At 40.0% G+C, this 24,227-nt stretch overlaps 1 protein-coding gene across 9 annotated transcripts in view; it reads left to right on the forward strand.

Annotated features, from left to right (window-relative positions):
* ubr4 (ubiquitin protein ligase E3 component n-recognin 4) overlaps positions 1 to 24,227 on the forward strand; it is a 216,145-nt gene that overhangs the window by 26,215 nt on the left and 165,703 nt on the right. For all 9 annotated transcript variants that reach the window (XM_072245454.1, XM_072245455.1, XM_072245456.1 and 6 more), the window contains exons 10-20: positions 1,589 to 1,648; positions 2,432 to 2,622; positions 3,368 to 3,467; positions 5,350 to 5,487; positions 10,879 to 10,996; positions 11,930 to 12,117; positions 12,757 to 12,916; positions 14,718 to 14,803; positions 19,889 to 20,058; positions 20,397 to 20,679; positions 21,945 to 22,086. In XM_072245454.1, the coding sequence (XP_072101555.1) occupies positions 1,589 to 1,648; positions 2,432 to 2,622; positions 3,368 to 3,467; positions 5,350 to 5,487; positions 10,879 to 10,996; positions 11,930 to 12,117; positions 12,757 to 12,916; positions 14,718 to 14,803; positions 19,889 to 20,058; positions 20,397 to 20,679; positions 21,945 to 22,086 (1,636 nt within the window). The remainder of the gene's footprint in view (positions 1 to 1,588; positions 1,649 to 2,431; positions 2,623 to 3,367; positions 3,468 to 5,349; positions 5,488 to 10,878; positions 10,997 to 11,929; positions 12,118 to 12,756; positions 12,917 to 14,717; positions 14,804 to 19,888; positions 20,059 to 20,396; positions 20,680 to 21,944; positions 22,087 to 24,227) is intronic.

Raw genomic sequence — 24,227 nt, forward strand, 5'->3', positions numbered from 1 at the left:
TCCTAGCCAGTAAGGTCGAAAAGGCTATCATACGTTGAGCGGAAACAAGAATATTTCCTGCTTCCGATGGGATAATCCGAAAAATTGCCATAAGCAAATTAGGTTGTAAATTCATATCCAAAACTTTTGATAGTGTTTTAAAAACAACTCTCCAAAAGTTATCTAGCTTTATACAAGACCAATACATATGAGTTAAAGTGGCCAGCTCAGTATTACATCTGTCACAAATAGGATAAATATTAGAGAAAATGCATGCTAGTTTATCCTTTGACATATGGGCCCAATGCACTACCTTGAACTGTATCGAGGAATGACGGGCACAAATAGATAAGTTGTTAACCGAATGAAAAATTTTACTCTATTGATCATCTGAAAATGACTCTTGAAGTTACGATTAATTTTATCATTAGATATCATTTGTAAACTCAATAACCATTTATAGATTATAGCTATCAACCTTTTTTGAAATGGCTTAAACTGAAAGAGAACATCTGTCATATTAGGTGGATAAGCAGAAGGGTAATTTGGTAACAAACCACGTTAAAAAATTCCTAATTTGTAAATATCTAAAAAGGTGTACATTAGATAAATCATATTTATCCACTAACTGAGAAAAAGACATTAAACGGTCTCCTAAAAACAAATCTGAAAAAGTTATTATTCCCTTGGTTTTCCAAATTTAATGTTTTTGGTTTCTTGGTGAGAGTATTACTTGGGTAAAAATTGAATGTGTTACCATGAGGGTGGCTGGGAAGGATAGTTCTCAACCTTGGAATATGTTCAACGCAATTCCAATTATGCAGAGGATACTTAATTATATGCATTTTGTATGCATTTGAGTCTTCATTGACTGAGACAGGGCCTGTGGTTAAGGAGGACTTGCTTTTGCTCCTCTATGGGTTGGAAGGTGATTGAGGTAATTTTGGGAAGTATAGACACTTGGGACAGTAGACAGTGATGGGCCAGACATGTTGGTATGTTGTGAGGTGAACATTGTTTGCTGTTGAGACTGTCATCATGAGGGCTATTATGTTTGAGTTCTGATTCCCATGGATTCTTAGAAGGCACTCCCTTAAGGAAATTTTAGAGCATCCTTGAATCATTGAGTGCATTGTTACTTTATAGTTTTTGTTTCTTGAAGATGTAAAGAAATTTTTTTTGTGTGCCTGTCCTGTTCAATTAGTTAAAGGCAGTTCTTTTGTCTGTGTTATATCAGCTACACTGAAACTGCTGCAAACTAACTTTGCATAGTTATACTATTAACTGGGTCTGAGCAAGTCAAAAGGATTAAAGAAGTGTGATTAAAGACACCCCCTGAACTTCCCTAACTGACAGTTTCAGATCTTGATCATCTTGATTTAGTTCAGGACCATTCAGTTTGTTAATTAATATACATCACAGCGCAACTGCTGGTTATGTGGTTATATTACAATTTTGCTATGAGCCTTAAAACTGAAGCTATCAATTTTCTTGCCATTTTCCTGTGCTTTCTCCATATTCTACTGTGCGGTACAATATAGCTGTACTTAAGGTATTTCATGGACTGCTTGAGTGTGCTACTAAATTAATGTTCTATTTGTTATTGCAGTTGGAAATTTATGACATGATTGGCCAAGCTATTAACAACTCACGACGTGCAGGTGGAGAGGTAAGGTTTATGCAATATGTTTCCCAGCAGGGATTTTATAAGATGTGTTCATGAAAATCTAATTGCAGAAAAGCTGGAGATTGGAATACCTGTCTTTATTTTTGACTTCAAAATAATATAAGGAGCCATGAATTCTATGTCAGTAAATAAACGTTTTGATGACTGCTCATGTTGGTCCTGATTGCAAGCTCAGTGTCACAGGTTGGATGCAGAATCGAAGTGATGTGGGCTCGGTAACAGTGTGTGGTTGGGAACTTCAAAAGACTTGCTGAATAGCAATCTACACCCGTACCCATTTCATCATTGTCTTTTGCACTCAGATTTCACTAGGATTAATGATGAGAATGTTCAAGGAGACAAAGAAGAGCATCCCCCGTCTGTCTATTTGATATTTTGTTGGCTATCAAGTTATTAATTTTAGCCTCTGTGTAGATGACTACAGTGGAGGAGACCACTTCATTCTTGTGATTTTTTTTTTAACTAGTTTCTAGTTAAACTGAAGTTTAGGTTGTTTTACTGAGAGAGGCATATAGGATGGGAAGGATATTATATAGTAACTGTCAATATATAGGAAAAACTTCATAGCATTATTTACAATTAATCTTTACTGAAAGATGTCCTTTGATATGGAGTAGCTTAAAGATGTGAATGAAACTAATGAAATAAACATTGCCTGAAATAATTAAAGCATATATTTAGATCTAATTTTGATTTTTTTGAAAGCAAAATGTTGAAAATATTTCAACTAATGCCACATAATTTTCTTTTGCGCTTTCTCTCCAGCATTATCAAAACTTTCAATTACTGGGAGCTTGGTGCCTTCTGAATAGCCTCTACTTGATCCTGAATCTCAGTCCTTCAGCACTGGCTGACAAGGGAAAAGAGAAAGATCCACTGGCTGCTCTTCGAGTCCGTGATATTGCCGCACGTGCGAAAGAAGGAGCTGGGTCTCCCAAATTAGCCCCAGTTAAAGGGTCAGTGAAGAATCTGTAAATAATGTTTTAGAATTTCTTGAAATTGGTTGGATTGTGCAATAATCTCCTACAGTCTTGTATTCAGTCAGAACAATAATTTGGTATTCATTTTGGAGTTATATTTTTCTCATTTCCAAATAGAGACAGTAAATTCTGAAAATTCAAAGCATTGGTTCATCAACAAAGATTATATTTACTAATTTATATTTCAGTTGCTGAATGAAGAGCTTTTTGTTTTTATCTCAGATTCCCAGTAGTTCATACAAGTTTGTATTTATTTCTGGAACTAAACAGCAAAGAGGCACTGGTATGCTTATTCATTCAGTCCTAAATATGTGTCTTGGCCCGAAATGAAGGCTATCAATCCATTTTCATTGATGCTCCTTAGTTCCTCCAGCATTTTGTGTATGTTGCTTTAGATTTCCAGCATCTGCAGACTTTCTTGTCTTTTGTATTAATTTTTCCGTTGCTTTGGGGTTTATGAAGTAGAATTAATATCCAGAGAGGATCTGATCATAAGGCTTCTACCTGCTAGTTACAAAGTGGGACTGAGAGAGATGATGCAGAGCCCCACCTTGTGAACTCACAGTGGCTCCTGAGAGGAAATGATTGCAAAATGTAGCAACTAAAAGAGCTTTTACTGCACTTTGTGTGTTGTGTCTAGCTGATTTACCTGGTATTTAAGTGGCTGCTCACTGGTGTTCAGTAAAAATGGTTGATATTACTTTGATATTCTTTCTTTCAGACACCAAGGATTTGGCATTCTGTCTGTGGTTCTTGCAAATCATGCTATCAAACTGTTGACATCACTTTTTCAGGATCTACAAGTAGAGGCCCTTTACCAGGTAAACTCCCGAGTTTAGTATACAGAGTCAATTTAGTAAATAGGCACATAAGAAAAACCCAGACAGGTTTTGGGATTTGGATTCTTCAGAGGAATGTGCATTTTTTAAAAAAGTGAAGCGTGATGGATTGTGTGTGCCAAAAAAAATGCTAAATGGAACTAGAAAAGAAAGATTTGAATTTGGAATATTTTCCTTGGATCATTGGCATATTTCAAAATGCTACTTTTGAATCATAGTCTCTATTGTGGTATTGGTAATATTGGAGCCAGTGGTGTTATCCAGAAGGTTCTGTAGAAGTCAGGAATAAGGCACAAATTTTATGGTTACTTCTGTTTCATTTGATGTTCATAATTAAGGAATAACAGAAAAACCCAGCAACAGGTAACTAACTCACTCTATTGTAAGAAGGAAAAAGAGAACAAAGAAGGAACAAAGAACCTGGCCTCAGGGTGGAGCTTTATACTGAAAACTGGCTGAAACTGGATAGAGAAGGGAATTCTTCAGTACACATGCCAGTGATAATAAACCTGGATTCTGATTCTGAGGCAACAAGGACAGGTTGCGATTTACTTGTGCTGCCATGACACAGGCATACAAAGAAACTACAAAAAATACAGAACCAGTTATACTGAAAATCTACTGAACATTTGCAGACGAACAGGCAAATTATACAAACGTAAGCAAGCATAATGACATTTAAACTACAAGGAAAATAACACTTTGTGTATCCTAATCCATCAAAGGTCACAGATAATATTCTAATAACATTTCAGTGTGTTTGTTTATCGGATAAATTTTGGTTCAAGACATTGGATTGAACTTTCCTGTTGTCACTTCAAATATCCAAAAAAAGAGAGACTTAGAATGGGCAAGTAAGTAGCAAATGAAATACAATATTGGAAAGTGTATGGTCATGCACTTTGGTGGAAGAAATAAATGGGCAGACTATTATTTAGATGGGGAGAGAATTCAAAATGCAGAGATGCAAAGGGACTTGGGAGTCCTTGTGCAAGATACCCTAAAGTTTAACCTCCAGGTTGAGTCGGTTCTGAAGAAGGCGAATGTTAAAGGTCTGAACAGATTAGATAAGGCAAAGTTATTTCCCGTGGTAGGGGATTCTAGGACAAGAAGGCACGACTTCAGGATTGAAGGACATCCATTTGGAACTGAGATGCGGAGAAATTATTTTAGTCAGAGGCTGGTAAATCTGTGGGATTTGTTGCCACGAGTGGCTGTGGAGGCCAAGTCATTGAGTGTGTTTAAGGCAGAGATAGATAGGTTCTTGATTAACCAGTGCATCAAAGGGTTTGGGATGAAGGCAGGGGAGTGGGGATGACTGGAAGAACTGGATCAACCCATGATTGAATGATGGAGCAGACTTGATGGGCCGAATGGCCTACTTCTGCTCCTATATCTTCTGGATCATTTAGATTTACCATAGAGGGCAGTTGGGACAATGGTTTAAGGCAGGGGTGGCCAACCTTTTACATTCCATGCGTCAATTTTTTCACACACGAGTTCAGATGCGATTTTTTTTTCCACGCACAAGTTTTATATTAACATATTTTTACAAGAATTGAATGGGGTTACAAAAGTTGTATGGCACATCTGAACTCGTGAGTGAAGAAATTGACACATGGAATGTAAAAGGTTGGCCACCCCTGGTTTAGGGTCTCATCCAAAGATTGCACTGCTGATGTTGAACAAACTAAATGTTAGCCTAAATTGTGTGTTTACATTTACTCAAAATTTGTACCACACTAAACCCCAGTGGTATGCACATATAAAAAAGCTCGGTGATTTGTTATATGGTTAATTATGTGTTATTCAAGTTATTATTATGGGTCAGTTTTTAATAACGGATTACCTTTGGTTTTAACAGGGCTGGAGAAGCGATGGTCCACCTGCAGAGCTTAATATCATGGCACAGAGCTCCTCCATTCAGCGTGTACAGAGATTAATTGAATCTGTTCCCCTCACAAACTTGCTTTTCACACTTTTGTCAACATCTTACAGAAAGGTAACCTCTTATATAACAGTCCACAATGATGTTCAAATGATTGTGATGTCTATGCTGATCCTTGGCTGAGTCAGTTCAAATGCAACCTTGCTGATGTGCTCCTGCCCTAAGTCTCAAGATCATGTTAGAACAAATATTATCACCTTCCTCCCCGTAGACACTCTCTTGGTTTCCAATATTTATCTAGTTTCCTAATTCTAAGGTCTCAACCATTCTGTAATTCTTGTGAGGTCAATGATTCAAGCGAAACAAATATGATCCGTGATTTATATTTGTTCACACTAATGTGCACTGGTATTAAAGCAATGTTTACTAATACCGAAACAGTTGTAAGGTCATATTACCCAGTTTCTGTGCTGGGCAGAATAGCATTTAACACCAATCATGGTAATCAGGATTAAAATTTTTAATGTACAATGGATTCCGGTTAGTTGAGATACATCAGGACCGGTACTTTTTGGTCCAATTAAGAGGCTGCCCCAATTCGCTGAAGTTTCATGGAAATAGTTGAAAACGTATTTTTAAGAAAAAAGACAAACTACCATTTAAATGAGTAACTAATTATGTATTTAAATGAAATACAGAACAAATTAGAGCATCACTAATACAGTACTACAAAACTGTATTAGTTCCTAGTAGTTATTGACAGAGGAATTCATCCAGAGAACGCTGCCGAGTTCTTTGAATTTACTGTAAATAATCAAAATCTGTACAGACACCTAGTGCAGGTGTGGACTGCCTTCATAAATGCTTTCAACAATTGCATCCTTCAAATCTTCATTTTTATTGTAACATTCAAGGTGATTGTTGATACCTTTAACTTCTTTGTAGTTTCTAACTTTCTGAAGTAGTGAAATCGTGTAATTTTCACTCCCAGCCTTTTTCGTCATTTCCAGTCCTGAATGCTTAAAGCCGCAGTGAACAAAACAGTTCTGAATTGTCTTGCTGCTTATTTCTTTCACTAACTATGAGCTGAGCACAAACATGGAACTGATGCTATATCATAACTGTTTGCTCTAAGCGTGTTGTAGTAACTAACAGCTATGTAATTGCATGCTTCTGACGCTAGTTAGAAACTATTCGGCAACAGTCTCCTGTCCCAATTAAGTGGCAGTGTCCCAAATAAACAAAGGGAGTCCCAGGTATTTTGATTCGTATTTGTTCTATAAGAGTTGTCCCAAATAAGCAGTTTCCTCAATTAACCGATGGCTGAATTAACTGGAACCTAATGTATTTTGGCCAAGACTGGTAGGATACTTTTCTGCATATGAATGAAGCTTTAAGTTGGGCTTCAGCCTGTGTTCACCTCTGTATAATTCAAAGCCCAGTGTTTAGGAGCAAAGTAGCAGTGGTATGTCTTTGTTTTAAGAGCGCTGTTTGGTTTTCAACTGCCAAAAGGTTTTGCCTTGTTCATTCTAAGACCACAAGCAGAAATAAGCTAGAATAACCAAGCCAACAGTTTACAGCTAACAGTTACCAGTAATTTCTTTCTTAGTGTTTCCACAAAATTGAGTTGTTCTGTGAAGTTGGCCTTTGTCTAAATATTTCTTTCTCTTTTGATCACCAAATAACAGTAAACTATATTCCCATAATTTGTGATGGTAAATGTGTCAGGGTTTCAAATTTTGTTTTTCTCCCCGTCTTTGAGGCATTAGATTCATCTCTTACCAACGTGTTTTTAAAATGTTTATTTGTATATTCCTTCACTGTGAGAGTAGCATTTGAATAAAATGTTTCACCTAAGTCTTTTTCTGTGTTAACGATGATCCTGAAAAACAGCTGTTTTCGTGTTCACTTTAAATACTCAGATCTTCTAAGTTCTCTTTTAAAAAAAAAACTTCTGCCACTATTTTCTTCTTCAGTAGAAATATTTATCTCAAATACAGTATAACAATAGTTTAAAAGTTGTGATCTTATTGGTGAATCAACGTTGGATCCCGTCTGTGAGTTCAGTGTTCTTTATTTATTGGAACAACAAAAAACTGTACTTGCTACTCTGACTCCTGATTGATCATTGTTACTGTGCCGTTCCTGTATAGGCTTCTTCATTTTTTTTAAAAAGGGCTGTACATACTGAGAACAATATAACCAGTCAGAGAAGAGACCATTAAGTAAACCCTCAGTCAGTCATCTCACAATGACATGGCTGAGTGATTGAAATTGAGTTAATGCAGAGTTTATATGCAACTATCATCACCCACTTCATTCCTCAGGAGATTTCACAATCTGAATAGATTGGTTTTTCTGGGTTTTTTTAAACAGTCCCATTTCTCCTTTTTAAAATTATATTATAAAAGTTGTCTTTGAGTCCTTGGATGTTACTCCTTACTCACATTCTTTAATTATATTTCTTTTCTTATTTTCCTTTCCACAGGATGACATTTTCGATGTATTGGTAATGCTTTTGATTTTAGTGAACTCACCTATTTTTGTGCTTTTAACAGATTCTGGAACCCTACTTAATCTCTCTGACTCAATCTCTGGAAACAGTCTACCTACTGACTGGATCTCTCTCTGTCTCCAAATCTGGAAACAGTACATATACTGACTCGATCTCTCTGTCTGCATATCTGGAGACAGTCTATCTATTGACTCGATCTCTGGCTCCATCTCTGGAGACAGTTTATCTAGGATGCAAACCATGGGCACCTATATGGGTCCCAGCTACGCCTGCCTTTTCATCAGCGACTTGGAACAGTCATTGTTCCATCCTACACCGGCATCGCTCTTCAACTCTTCCTAAACTACACCGATGACTGCATTGATGCTGCTTCCTGCACCCATGCTGAGTTTGTCAATTTCATCAACTTTGCCTCCAGCATCAGAATCAGGTTTATCTTCACCGGCACGTGTCACGGAATTTGTTAACTTAGCAGTAGCAGTTCATGCAATACATGATAAGATAGAGAGAAAAAATAAATAAATAACCAAGTAAATCAAATACAGTAAGAGTGTGTGTATGTGTGTGTGTATGTATGTGTGTATATATATATATATATATATATTTAAAAATAGTGCAAAAACAGAAATAACAATCTCTGGAGACAGTCTATCTACTGATATCTTTTATAAACCCAGTGACTCTCACAACTATCTGGACTACCTCTTCCCACCCTGTCACTTGTAAAAATGCCATCCCCTTCTCTGTTTCTTTATCTCTGCCGCATCTGCTCTCAGGATGAGGCTTTTCATTCCAGCACAACTGAGGTGTCTTCCTCCTTCAAAGATCTTGCCTTCCTCCACTATCAACGCTGCGCTCACCTACATCTCTTTCATTTCGGGCACACCTGCCCTCACCCCATCCTCCCACTGCCATACTAAGGATAGAGTTCCTCTTGTTCTCACCTATGATCCACTAGCTTCTGCATCCAGCATATAATTCTCTGTATCTTTTGCCATCTCAAACAGGATCCCATTACCAAGTACATCTTTCCCTATCCCCACTTTCTGCTTTCTGCAGGGATCTCGTCCTATGCAACTCCCTTGTCTATTTGTCCCTCCCCACTGATCTCATTCCTGGCACTTATCCTTGCAAGTGAAACAAACACCTACACCACCTCCCTCACTATTTAGGAACCCAAACAGTCCTAGGTGAGCTGACATTTCATCTTCTATTCTGTTGGGGTCACCTACTGTGTCTGGTGCTCCTGAAGTGGCTTCTCGTATATCGGTGAGACCTGGTGTAGATCGGGAGACCGCTTTGCCGGGCACCTTTGCTCCGTCCACCATAAAAGTGGGATCTACTGGTGACCACCCTTTTCAATTTTATTTCCCCTTCTCATTCTGACATGTCAGTCCATGGCCTCCTCTATTGTCATGATGAAGTTGCACTCAGTTTGGATAAGCAGCATTTTATATTCCCTCTGGGCAGCCTCCAACCTAATGGCATGAACACTGATCTCTTGAACTTCTGGTAATTTCCCCTCCCCTTAACCACTCCCCATTCCTGTTTCCCCCGTCACCTTATTTCCTTACCTGCCCATCACCCTTTCCCGGTGCTCCTTCCCCTTCCCTTTCTTCCATGGTCCTCTGTCCACTTCTATCAAATTCCTCCTTCTCCAGCCCTTTATCTCTTTCACCAGTCAACTTCCCAGCTCTTTACTTCACCTCCTCCCTCCTTCCTGGTTTCACTGATCACCTACCACCTTGTACTTCTTCCTCCCCCCCACCTTCCTATCCTGGCTTCTCCCCTTCCTTTCCAGTCCTGAAGAAGGGTCTTAGCCCAAAACATTGACTGTTTACTCTTTTCTGTAAATGCTGCCTGACCTGCTGAGTTCCTCCAGCATTCTGTGTGTGTGTGTTGCCCTGTTCCTTAAACCTAATCAGTGCATACTCAGGAAACAAAATGGACCCACCTGAGTAAACATTTTCTGGTTACTCTCTTTATCTCTTGTTTCTGTTTAAGGATCAACTTTCTCCTCTTGCATCTTCAGTGGCTGACTGTTTCTCAGCAGACTTTTCATTACCACGTCACTGGCAACAGCCTACACACCATCAATGACATGTATACAGAAAGGTGTCAGATAAAGGCCAGTAACATCATAACAGTTCCACCCACCCTGCTCATATACTGTTGATCCCATTCCCATAAGAGGAGGAGGATACAAAGCATCCATGACAGGATCACCAGACTCGTACACAGTTACATTCCCCAAGTTGTAAGGCTGATCAGCACCTCTACCAACTAACCTACCCCATCACTTAATCATTTTCTTTCAGAGTCACCATTTGCAAGACATTCCTATGCCTGGTGTCACTTTATGGACGTACAATCAATCTCTGTATTCATATTTATTGTTTTTTTAAAATTATTGTGTTCTTTATTTTTATGTGCGTGTTTTTTTTGTGCTGCATTGGATCCGGAGAAACACTTATTTCATTCTCTTTTACACTTGTGTACTGGAAATGGCATTAAACAATCTTAAATCTTTCTTGAAGCTTATTTAAGTTAATATTTACTGAATTTTCTTTATCTATCCAGTCACTAACTTTTCTGAACTGCTTCATTCTCTTGGGGAATGATATCTTCAACCATCTAAGCTGAAAGAGGTGCTGTTGTGCTCTTTTCGCTATACAGCCAGTATGTACAGATGAAGTGTGTATATCAAGGAACTTCAAGCTGTTCACCCTCTCAACCCCAGATCCACTGATGTCAATAGGGGTGAGCTGGTCTTGTTCCTCCTGTAGTCCACGACCAGCTCCTTTGTTTTTGTGACTTTGAGGCAGAGATTTTATCGCTGCTCATTAGAATGATAACTACTGCCCCTATTTATTATTTATTTGTGCACCAAAGTTGCTTACTAGGAATTCCATGTAGTGACCTGTGTGCTGTTGTTTGATTCACCAGGTTATACAAGTGGTGATAAATCTTTTCTCATTTTCCATCTCTAGGCTTGTGTTCTTCAACGCCAACGCAAAGGCTCTGTGAGTAGTGATGTCAGCGCGTCCACTGATTCAAACACTTATTATGAAGATGATTTCAGCAGCACTGAAGAAGATAGTAGTCAAGGTAGCCTCAATATTTATACTGTGTTCTAAGAATTAACACAAGCTGAAGCAAGTGATAGATGATACTTGTCTTGGACATTATTTTAGATGTTTTGGTATGGGCTAATAATTTCGGGGTAAGAATTTGAATTCACACAAGTCATCGTGTGTCCTTTGAATGTGAGCGTGCTTGTGCTCTTTAGTTATGTGCATGTTCCACATACAGAAAATTTGATGCTTTTTTAATTAGAATAGCTACAAAGAGATCTGAGGGAGACGTGCAAAATTCTGAGTGGCTTAAGCGTGGCCTAACAACAGGTAGCTGGAGAATTATTTGCTTTGATCAGTAAATTGAAAAGTGGGTGACATTTAGTGAATCAAGTTAAAGAGAAGAATTGGGAGCTTTTTAATGTGCTGGAATGTTTGTAATTCTGCAGAGGCACTAGATGCTGAATCTTAAAAGTTTTGAATGTGGATAAATATTTGGGGACAAAATATACAAAGTGGGTTTTAATAAGGGCAGGGATACAGGACCATTCGGATAAACCAAGGGCTGAGAGAGAGATTCCATCTTCTTTAGCCCTTTGACATTTTGCATCATTCCCACTCTTCTCCCTCCCCCATTTGTCTATCTTTCCCTCACCTGTCACTGGTCAACACTTGCTCCACCCCTCCTCATCCCCGCCCTTTTAGACTGTCTATCACCCTTCTTTGCAGTCCTGATGAAGAGTTTTGGCCCAAAATGTCAACTGTCCATTTCCCTCCATATATGCTGCCTAACTAGCTGAATTCTCCAGTAATTAACCCACAAGGGCTTGTTTCATTTAAAGGTTTCATTTTATACTTTAATTTTGCTGTTGCGTTTGTAGTTACTTATAATTAAGCTGTATCTAAGTTGTGCTGCTGTTACTTGAACTATCTGGTATGAACAGCTTATATGTGTTGTATTTCATAGATGATGACAGTGAACCAATTCTTGGCCAATGGTTTGAAGAAACCATCTCACCCAGTAAGGAAAAATCAGCACCGCCCCCTCCACCCCCACCACCTCCCCTTGAAAGTTCCCCACGGCTGAAGAGTCCAAATAAACAGACTACTGGAGAGAATGGCAACATATTAGCGAGTCGCAGAGACCCTGAGTTGGTGAGTAATATACATTAGCAAAATGGTACAATGTACGACTTTTAACAGGAAATAAAAATATTTTTTGCTTTGGTTCTGAATCTCCCATATTTAATCATGTTACTGTCTTTTTCATTTCCTGATTAGATTAATAGTTTTGGATTGCGTTTGGGGTTCCCTAGTCTGTGAAACTGAGTAATCTACGTGCTGTCACAACTATTGAAATTTAATTTCAACTCTTGACTTACTCGGTACTTCTTCAGGATCTATCAGGTTTACTCCTATACAGTTAAACATTAGGCTTAGATTTTCACCAAGGTCTATAATGATATTAGAGATAGAACTGTGGATAGTACTAGAGAATGGCACTGGAGACGCATGAAATTACAGATGCTAGAATCTAGAGCAAAGGTTCCCAACCTCTTTTATTCCATGGACCAATACCATTAAGCAAGAGGTCTGTGGTATCCAGGTTGGGAACCCCTGATCTAGAGTGAAGAATAAACCAAAGCGCAATCTTGACCTGAAATTCCTTTCACCGTGCAAATGCTACTAGACTCACTGAGATCCTCCAGTAGTTTGCTTGTTGCTAGAGAATGGCATTGTCTGATTTCCAATGAAATCTGCATGTTTAATGTATTTATAAACATTATTTTACAGTTTCTCAACCTTGCTTCAAGCATCCTCAATTTCATTACATCTTCAATGCTGAACTCAAAGAACAACTTCATCCGGAATTACCTGAGTGTGTCTCTGACTGAACAACATATGATGACACTAGCAAGCATCATCAAAGATGTGGACAAAGATGGAACCAAAGGTTAGGGGTTAGGATGCTGCTTTGGTGTTGACTACTAACAATCTACAGCTTAACTATGGAGAAATAATTTTTGCTTAAACCCAAGCCTTTTCTTTCAGCCCCTAAGAACTGCATTACTTCTGAAATAGGAAGAAGCAAATGAAAGTTTTAATTGCTGACTCTGTATTGTAATTCAATGAAGGAAAAATGATTAATCTGGTCTTTGCCTGCAGGTTTATGTCTATCTACCGTAAAAGAAACTTTTGTGAACATCCAGTAATTTGCTGGAATGGGCAGGAAGATTTGTGTGTATTGAAAAAGGTTAAGAGTTTGCAGTTAGAGTTGCAAGAAAAAGTTTGTGAACCCTTTGCAATTACCTATTTTTTTGCATTAGTGACTTGTAAAATGTGGTCTGATCTTCATCTAAGTCAAATAATAGATAAATACAATCTGCCTAAACTAATAACACAAATAATTGTACTACTTCACTTCACTACTGAGTACACCATTTAAACAATCACAGTCTAGGTTCAAAAAGGTATGTGAACCTCTGGGATAATGTCGTCTGCAAAAGCTCTATAGAGTCAGGTGTTCCAATTAATGAATGCTGAAGGAGGTGAAAAAGAACCCAAGGGTAACAGCAAAAGACCTGCAGAAGTCTCTAGAACTTATTAAAGTCTCTGTTCATGTGTCCACTATAAGAAAAACACTGAACAGGAATGGTGTTCATGGAAGGACAGCACGCAGGAAACCTACTGCTCTTCATTAAACATGGTGCTGCACATCTCAAGTTTGCAAAATACCGTCTGGATGTTCCACAACGTTTCTGGGGCAATGTTCTGTGGACAGGTGAGACAAAAGTTGAACATTTTGCAGAAACGCACACCGCTATGTTTGGAGGAAAAAGAACACTGCACACCAACACCACAATCTCATCCCATCTGTGAAGCATGGTGGAAGGAACATCATGGTTTGGGGCTGCTTTGCTGCCTCAGGGCCTGGACAGCTTGCAATTGTTGAGGGAACAATGAATTCAATATTGTATCAAGATATTTTACAAGAGAATGTCAGGGTAGCGGTCCATCACCTTAAGCTTAATTGAAGTTGGATGATGCAACAAAACTGATCTGAAACATGAGTAAATCAACAATAGAATGGTTTAAAATTTGTGTTTTGGAATGATCAAGTCAGAGTCTAGACTTTAACTCAATTGAGATGCTGTGGCATGATCTGAAGAGGGCTGTTCATGCAAGGTATCACAGAAATATTGATGAATTTTGTACGGAGGAATGGTTTAAAGTCCCTCTTCACTGTTGTGCAAGTCTCATCAGTAGCTATAGAAAACTTTTGATGAAGGTTATTGCAGCTAAAGGATGTTCTACCAGTTATTAAATACAAAGGTTGACATACTTTTTCCAGCTTGGGTTGTGAATGATTAAACAATGTGTTCAATAATGACATGAAAAGGCAATTGTTCGTGTGTTACTAGTATTGTGACTTTAATGAAGATCGGACCACATTTTATGAGTAATTAATGCAGGAAACCAGATAATTGCAAAAAGTTCACATACTTTTTCTTGCAACCTGTATGTTGAAGTACTAATGTAACCCGTAATTTATGATGAGAGGTTTCCTTAAAATGTTGTCACTTGTGGCTACTGTTTTGAAAAATAACTTTTAAAAAGTACATTTTAAAACAACTGATTTCATGTTCCTTAGAGGCATAGCTTTGTAATTGAAGAGAAATAGACTGGATTAATTCTGATTGTGTTGTGGTATCGTTTTTATTTCTCTTTCTGCTTATACTTTTTTTTGTGCATAGGATCATCAGATGAGGATTTTGCAGTGGCATTGTATCACTTCAACCATTCAATGGTTACCTCTGACCTTCCATCACCAATCCTGCAGGTGAGTGCACAGTGCTTTGCTGACTGTCCTTGAATTCTGTTAACATTGACAATATTCTTACATGTGTACCTTCATGGCTTGTGATTGTTCCTGTAGTGAAATGTTACTTTGAATGCAAACATATGGTGTGATGCGGAACTCTTCTTCCACTAACTCCGTCTTCGAGCCTACTTCTTCAGGAAGGACTCTTTCACCCCCACCGATGACCCCTTCTCCCGTCTTCAACCCTCTTACTTTTCATGGACACCCCGCTCTGGTCTTCTGCCTGCTCTGAATCTCTTTATTGCTAACTGCCGACGGGACATCAACCGCCCCGAATTCTCCGCACCTTGTTCCCATTCCAACCTTACTCCTTCCGAACGCTCTGCTCTCCGCTCCCTCCGCACTAATCCTAACCTTACTATAAAACCCGCCGATAAGGGGGGTGCTGTCGTAGTCTGGAGTACTGACCTCTACCTTGCCGAGGCACAGCGACAACTCGCGGATACCTCCTTATTTACCCCTCGATCGTGACCCCACTAAGGAGCACCAGGCCATTGTCTCCCACACCATCACCAACTTTATCTGCTCAGGGGATCTCCCATCCACTGCTACCAACCTTATAGCTCCCACACCCCGCACTTCCCATTTCTACCTCCTACCCAAAGATCCACGAACCTGCCTGTCCTGGCAGACCTATTGTCTCAGCTTGCTCCTGCCCCATGGAACTCGTTTCTGCATACTTCGACACGGTTTTATCCCCCCTTGTTCAATCCCTTCCTACCTTTGTTTGTGACACTTCTTACACTCTTAAACTTTTTGATAATTTTAAGTTCCCTGGCCCCCACCACTTTATTTTCACCATGGATGTCCAGTCCCTATATACTTACATCCCCCATTAGGAAGGTCTCAAAGCTCTCCGCTTCTTTTTGGATTCCAGACCTAACCAGTTCCCCTGTACCACCACTCTGCGCTGTCTAGCGGAATTAGTCCTTACTCTTAATAATTTCTCGTTTGGCTCCTCCCATTTCCTCCAGACTAAAGGTGTAGCTATGAGCACCCGTATGGGTCCTAGATATGCCTGCCTTTTTGTTGGCTTTGTGGAACAATCTATGTTCCAAACCTATTCATAGAAACATAGAAAATAGGTGCAGGAGTAGGCCATTCGGCCCTTTGAGCCTGCATCGCCATTTATTATGATCATGGCTGATCATCCAACTCAGAACCCCGCCCCAGCTTTCTCTCCATACCCCCTGACCCCCGTAGCCACAAGGGCCATATCTAACTCCCTCTTAAATATAGCCAATGAACTGGCCTCAACTGTTTCCTGTGGCAGAGAATTCCACAGATTCACCACTCTCTGTGTGAAGAAGTTTTTCCTAATCTCGGTCCTAAAAGGCTTCCCCTCTATCCTCAAACTGTGACCCCTCGTTCTAGACTTCCCCAACATCGGGAACAATCTTCCTGCATCTAGACTGCCCAATCCCTTTTGGATTTTATACGTTTCAATAAGATCCCCCCTCAATCTTCTAAATTCCAACGAGTATAAGCCTAGCCGATCCAGTCTTTCATCATATGAAAGTCCTGCCATCCCAGGAATCAATCTGGTGAACCTTCTTTGTACTCCCTCTATGGCAAGGATGTCTTTCCTCAGATTAGGGGACCAAAACTGCACACAATACTCCAGGTGTGGTCTCACCAAGGCCTTGTACAACTGCAGTAGTACCTCCCTGCTCCTGTACTCGAATCCTCTCGCTATAAATGCCAGCATACCATTCGCCTTTTTCACCCCCTGCTGTACCTGCATGCCCACTTTCAATGACTGGTGTATAATGACACCCAGGTCTCGTTGCACCTCCCCTTTTCCTAATCGGCCACCATTCAGATAATAATCTGTTTTCCTATTTTTGCCACCAAAGTGGATAACTTCACATTTATCCACATTAAATTGCATCTGCCATGAATTTGCCCACTCACCCAACCTATCCAAGTCACCCTGCATCCTCTTAGCATCCTCCTCACAGCTAACACTGCCACCCAGCTTCGTGTCATCCGCAAACTTGGAGATGCTGCATTTAATTCCCTCATCCAAGTCATTAATATATATTGTAAACAACTGGTGTCCCAGCACTGAGCCTTGCGGTACCCCACTAGTCACCGCCTGCCATTCTGAAAAGGTCCCGTTTATTCCCACTCTTTGCTTCCTGTCTGCTAACCAATGCTCCACCCACACCAATACCTTACCCCCAATACCGTGTGCTTTAAGCTTGCACACTAATCTCCTGTGTGGGACCTTGTCAAAAGCCTTTTGAAAATCCAAATATACCACATCCACTGGTTCTCCCCTATCCACTCTACTAGTTACATCCTCAAAAAATTCTATGAGATTCGTCAGACATGATTTTCCTTTCACAAATCCATGCTGACTTTGTCCGATCATTTCACCGCTTTCCAAATGTGCTGTTATCACACCCTTGATAACTGACTCCAGCAGTTTCCCCACCACCGACGTTAGGCTAACCGGTCTATAATTCCCAGGTTTCTCTCTTCCTCCTTTTTTAAAAAGTGGAGTTACATTAGCCACCCTCCAATCCTCAGGAACTAGTCCAGAATCTAACGAGTTTTGAAAAATTATCACTAATGCATCCACTATTTCTTGGGCTACTTCCTTAAGCACTCTAGGATGCAGACCATCTGGCCCTGGGGATTTATCTGCCTTCAATCCCTTCAATTTACCTAACACCACTTCCCTACTAACATGTATTTCGCTCAGTTCCTCCATCTCACTGGACCCTCTGTCCCCTACTATTTCTGGAAGATTATTTATGTCTTCCTTAGTGAAGACAGAACCAAAGTAATTATTCAATTGGTCTGCCATGTCCTTGCTCCCCATAATCAATTCACCTGTTTCTGTCTGCAGGGGATCTACATTTGTCTTTACCATTCTTTTCCTTTTTACATATCTATAAAAGCTTTTACCGTCCGTTTTTATGTTCCCTGCCAGTTTTCTCTCATAATCTATTCTGGTATCTGTCCCCCACTTTTCCTTCGCTACATCGAAGACTGCATTGGCGCTGCTTCCTGCACGCATGCTGAGCTAGTTGACTTCATTGACTTTGCCTCCAACTTTCACCCTGCCCTCAACTTTACCGGGTCCATTTCTGACACCTCCCTCCCCCTTCTAGATCTTACTGTCTCTATCTCTGGAGACAGCTTATCTACTGATGTCTACTATAAGCCTACTGACTCTCACAGCTATCTGCACTATTCCTCTTCTCACTCTATCTCTTGCAAAAATGCCATCCCCTTCTCGCAATTCCTCTGTCTCCGCCGCATCTGCTCTCAGGATGAGGCTTTTCATTCCATGACGAGGGAGATGTCCTTTTTTTTAAAGGAAGGGGCTTCCCTTCCTCCACCATCAACTCTGCTCTCAAACGCATTCCCCCATTTCATGCACATCTGCTCTCACTCCATCCTCCCGCCACCCCACTCGTAATGGGGTTCCCCTTGTCCTCAGCTACCACCCCACCAGCCTCCGGGTCAAACATATTATTCTCGGTAACTTCCGCCACCTCCAACGGGATCCCACCACTAAGCACATCTTTCACTCCCCCCCCCCCCCCCTGCTTACAGCAGAGATCGCTTCCTACACGACTCCCTTGTCCATTCATCCCCCACCATCCCTCCCCACCAATCTCCCTCCTGGCACTTATCCTTGTAAGCGGAACAAGTGATACACGTGTCCTTACACTTCCTCCCTTACCACCATTCAGGGCCCCAGACAGTCCTTCCAGGTGAGGCGACACTTCACCTGTGAGTCGGCTAGGGTGATATACTGCATCCAGTGCTCCCGATGAGGCCTTCTATATATTGGCGAGACCCGACGCAGACTGGGAGATCGTTTTGCTGAACACCTATGCTCTGTCTGCCAGAGAAAGCAAGATCTCCCAGTGGCCACACATTTTAATTCCACATCCCATTCCCATTCTGATATATCTATCCATGGCCTCCTCTACTGTAAAGATGAAGCCACACTCAGGTTGGAGGAGCAACACCTTATATTCCTTCTGGGTAGTCTCCAACCTGATGTAATGTCTGTACTACTTGGTAATTTCTCTTGTTCTGTGGCCAACCTTTTTTATATTTGTTGGTAATTCTGCCAGTGTTTTAACATCTACAATCCTATTAAGTAGCTCCTTCAAATTAATTATTTAGTTGTCTCCAGAATCCAAGGATGCTCTTTGGCAGAGGAATCAAAGCTAGTGTGCTAAAAGTTTCAAATAAACATTACAATACTTTGGAAAGGTCTTGGTACTTTAACTCCGCAGCTTTCCACAGATATTTCTGATGTCTCTGTTAACAAGATGTTTGTTTCGGTCCTCAAAGTAATTGTTTCTTTTTTTTTGTAGCTGGTTTTTATCTTCAGCCGTTGGTGTAAACTGTAAAGATCCTTAATTTTTGGTGTTAGACCTGAATGAAAATTATCTCATCAACTTTATTAGCAGAATTCTGAAATGCACGTCTTGTAGCTGTATATTTTAATAAAGAGAGAAACAGATTTTGTTTCCTTTTCATGATGCCTGTTTTATGGTGGTGATCTTTTGATTACACTCAATTTGATTGCTATTCTTTTTCTTCCTTTTAACAATAATTACAATTCTTTTGCTTATTATTTGAGTTTACTTTTTATTCTTTTTCCAACTTGTGTGTGTGTGTGTGGGGGGGGGGGGGCGGGGGGAAGTATTCCAGCAATTCCATCTCACAGCATGGTGTAGCATCTGTTAATATTTCAATCATTCTCACAATTATTTTTTCTCCCAATGTTTTTCTGTATATTTCAGATGAGTGGGCAGGGTGGGGACAGTCCATGTTCTTCAGTGATTATTAAATACACATAAATGTATATATTGTTGTTTCATATTGCACTCTAATAGCAGTAAACTTAAATTCCTACACCTGCTTTTGGGAGCAGATTTTTTAAGTACTAAATTCTATGTATGTAGTATGATGCAGATCCAAAATCCGGTGTGGTGTTGTGCTATGGATTATTCTGTTGTGCTAATCACATTCAACATCACAATAGTAATTCTGTATTGTTTTACCCAGAACACACTTCTGCAGCAGCTGGGGATTGCACCTTTTTCAGAGGGTCCGTGGCCTTTATACGTCCATTCGCAGAGCCTCTCTGTACTTTCACGCTTGTTACTAATCTGGCAGCACAAAGCTAAGGCACAGGGTGATCCAGATGTCCCAGAGTGCATGAAAATCTGGGAAAGGTAAGAGATTCTTAATTAAAAGTAATTGAAAAGATGTTGCCAGTCTAGTCCTGTATTTTGTTTTATTGCTTTTCTATGTTGAATATGGAATTGAAGCAAATGGGATTGTTTGTATTGCTGATTTATTTGATGTAAAATGGTCATTATTATTGAATTTGGACTTTAAATGACTGATAGCCCATTGACAGAAGAATCCTAGACAGGATTGATTAAATGCCTTATTGTTTTCTTTGTGCATTTTTGGAATACTTGCCATTCATAGTGGGGGAAAAAATGTTATATCCTGTGACATTTCATTGCATTCTTTAAAGTAAATACTTATCTCTTTCTCATTGCAGGTTTATTGGGACACTAAAGCAGAATATATTCCAGGGAGTATTACCAACTGACTCCGAAGACCTAAATGTTGAACATCTTCAACTCCTGCTGCTAATTTTCCATAACTTCTCAGAGAATGGCCGGCGCATGGTGCTCACGATGTGCGCACAAGTGATTGTTGAAGTGGCATCAAAGTCAGAGACTCAGCTTCGATGTGTGCCACTGACACTTGCCAGATTGCTGCTGGTTTTTGAATATGTCCTTCAGCAGTATTCAAAAGTGCCAATGTACCTATTTGAACAGGTAAAGACCATTTAAGCAGTGGTTGAAAATCTGTGTTGTGAATAATCTGTAAAAACGTAACTACACCGTGGCCCTTCGCTGTAATGGCCTCAAATTGGTGGAGCAAAGTACCATTGTAGCTGTTAGCACATGGAGCCAATAAGGGAGCACTTTCAGAATGAATGCCATGTGCATGTAAACACAAGGTGGTATCTCCTTTCAAGCTCTTTACAGGCAGCATAGGGAGTTGAACCCAGATCATTGGCACTGTAATGCATTACCTGAACGGCTATGCTACAATGTTGTTCTGATGCCTGTCTGGCTTTGCTGACTGGGAAACCATCTAATTCATCTGAGCAGAAGTGCACGTGGAACGTTGTATTCAGTATTTTGTCGATTAAACAAAAGCATATTTATAAACTTTTTTTTACCTTTTAAAATCATTAATTGCTATTCATGTTGCAACAGTCATTCCATAAATGTTAAAGGAAACATCTGCCAATGCTCTGATGAAAGCCATTAGGAAATACTTAACATCCCTGTCAGTTTTTGGTGGATGTTAGTTAAATTCAGAGTTAATTGGTTCCCTCTTTACCACCCCAGAACAAAAAAATGCCAAAGCATGAAATTTAAAAGCCTCATAAAAGTGAATAGCAGATATAAAATCTACATGTAACTTTATCTATGTTGCTGAAAACGCACATTGCTTACTAGTACTTAGCCATTCAGGATGTTCTAGATCTGTTTGTTCTGGCTATAAATGCTCAAATGTGTTTCTCAGCTGTTCAGACTCTACAGGCACACCTTTGCCTTTCATTGTCCAGTTACCATGTCTGTTTGAACAGTTGAATGAAGATTTTCACTCTTTCAACCATGTGTTTCCATAGTTCATCTTGATTTAATCCTCATTCTTCAAGCCTGATTTTGTTTTGCTTTTGTTTCAGTATTTTGATGGATTTCTGTTTTTCTTCCATCTATCCTGCAAATATTTATATATTGAATTTCTTTATTTGCAGTTTGTTTTCCCCGTTCAACTACTTTATGATTTTCATTAGCCACGGCTTTTTATTTCAGCATGATCCCTTGTCAATTCTGATCTAAACCTGCAGTTTTGTTTGCCTATTATAGTGTAATTTGGATAAGCTTTTGCCTTGGAGAGTTGCTTTTTTTGTTCCTTTTTTTAAAAAGCAGTGTAAATGATATAGAGGCATAAATGTAAGATAATGTTAATTGGACAGCAAATATTAGAAGCAGCTTGTGGCTAAGATTCAGATTTTATATTATAGGTTCAGTACAATCTACTAACTCCACCAGCTTGCACTGCTGGCACCAGTGCCAGTGGTACCCAGGAATCTGGCCGGCGTCATATGCCATTTTACCATGGATTTAAAGAGGTTGAAGAAAACTGGGCAAAACACAGTGGGACAGGTATGACAAAGACAGTAAGCATAGGGGGTCAGGTTAAATTTAGCATATTGGTTATGCTGTGTAAGAAAAAAATGAATTGGTCATAAATCTGAATCTTATGAAGCAACAATTTAGTAAAAGGGGACAATAACCTCACAACTACTAGATTGTCATAAACACTTATTCTGTTGTTCTCATGCAGTCTTGCCTACATACAAATCCTGACCTGCAGGAACTCAAATGACTCTTAAATGTCTTCTGAGAGGACTGAACCCTGGCCTGTTAAAAAAGAAAAGTAAAACTGGGCATCAAACTATGCATTGAATTCAGACATACCCATACCAAAGACATCTTTAGTCCAGTCAGTCGTACAAAATCCTTGCAGACATTCTTGTATCTGGTGTCTAAGTTGTGAGAACTATCTGCTAACAGGTTAAGTAACTGCTTGTATACTTGCAGAATCTTACTTTATGGATGATAAACCAAACTGTTCCATCACAATCCTAGGTCCATCTTGCATTGTCAGTACAAAACCACCAGAGGGGGAAATACATTGATACTTATATAGATAGAGGAAGGATTAACCCTGAGAGTGATGAATATTTACTCCAGATCATAGTATCCACGTTAGCATGGGCAGTGAAACATGTTCATCTGGAAGTACTGTGTGGGTGATACATTCGTGCTTTATCCCAATCTTCCCACCATCAAAATCCTATTTAATTCACTCTGCATGGTATCAGTAAATAGTTGTGAGCACTAGCTACAGCAGGCAATAGGACCAGGCAACCTCCTGGTAGTAATACAGAAAACTTGCATTCAAGCTAACCCGCTAGTCCTAGTGTAGTCATAACAGTGGGATCTGTCCAGAAAATTAAGCAGTTATAATCTGGACCATTACCAAGCCAACTTACTTTTGCCCCTTCACATCAATCAGCAGCAAAGTGATTGTGTATTCAGTAGTGCTGACGCTGTTGTCCATTTTCGATTTTGCTAGGACCACTCAACCCCAGACCATTGTAGTCTTGTTGCAGACCCAGAAGTGAAGTGAGAGTGACTGCTCTGATATTAAGGCATCACTTAATTGATTGTGGCTGCAAGGAGCCTTGCTAAAACTGAATTCAAGGCATCAACATTCCAGTGGTTGTTGGAACTCAGTCATCCTGTCTCCAGGACCTCACTGCAGGAGTGTCTCAGGACAGTTTTCTCAGCCTCACCACCATCTATAATCTTCCTCCCATAACCACTCAGAAGAGAAAACGTTTGTTGATGATTGCCCAAAGTTCAAAATCTTTGCACCTTTTTAGCTAATAATTCAGTCTATATTGCATGTAGCAGAGGGGTGAAAGGTATAGATATGAAAGCACATACACAAGGAGTGACTGGTGTTCAGAATTAGTTAAACAGCTGAGTTTTGAAGCCTTTGATGGACTAGGACAATAAATATCAGAGGGTGGACAAGTTTGTTCTTGTGTTACTAATATCTATAACTAGTCTTAATTCATTCCTATACATTGTTGCCTTAAGAATTGCCTAATGGCATGCTGGCCTTCGAGGTCCTTCTGCAGCTGTACAGGGCCCTGGTGAAACCACACCTGGAGTACTTTGTGCAGTTTTGGTCTCCAAATTTGAGGAAGGATATTCTTGCTATTGAGGGAGTGCAGCGTAGGTTCACAAGGTTAATTCCCAGGATGGCGGGACTGTCATATGTGGAAAGGTTGGAGCAACTGGGCTTGTATACTCTGGAATTTAGAAGGCTGAGAGGGGATCTTATTGAAACATATAAGATTACTAAGGGATTGGACACGCTGGAGGCAGGAAGCATGTTCCCGCTGATGGGTGAGTCCAGAACCAGAGGCCACAGTTTAAGAATAAGGGGTAGGCCATTTAGAATGGAGTTGAGGAAAAACTTTTTCACCCAGAGAGTGGTGGATATATGGAATGCTCTGCCCCAGAAGGCTGTGGAGGCCAAGTCTCTGGATGCTTTCAAGAAAGAGATGGATAGAGCTCTTAAAGATAGCGGAATCAAAGGTTATGGGGATAAGGCAGGAACTGGATACTGATTGCGGATGATCAGCCATGATCACAGTGAATGGCGGTGCTGGCTCGAAGGGCTGAATGGCCTACTCCTGCACCTATTGTCTATTGTTAATTGAGTTATC

The sequence above is a fragment of the Mobula birostris genome, chromosome 27 (assembly GCF_030028105.1).
Source record: "Mobula birostris isolate sMobBir1 chromosome 27, sMobBir1.hap1, whole genome shotgun sequence".
In the NCBI taxonomy this organism is placed as follows: domain Eukaryota; kingdom Metazoa; phylum Chordata; class Chondrichthyes; order Myliobatiformes; family Myliobatidae; genus Mobula; species Mobula birostris.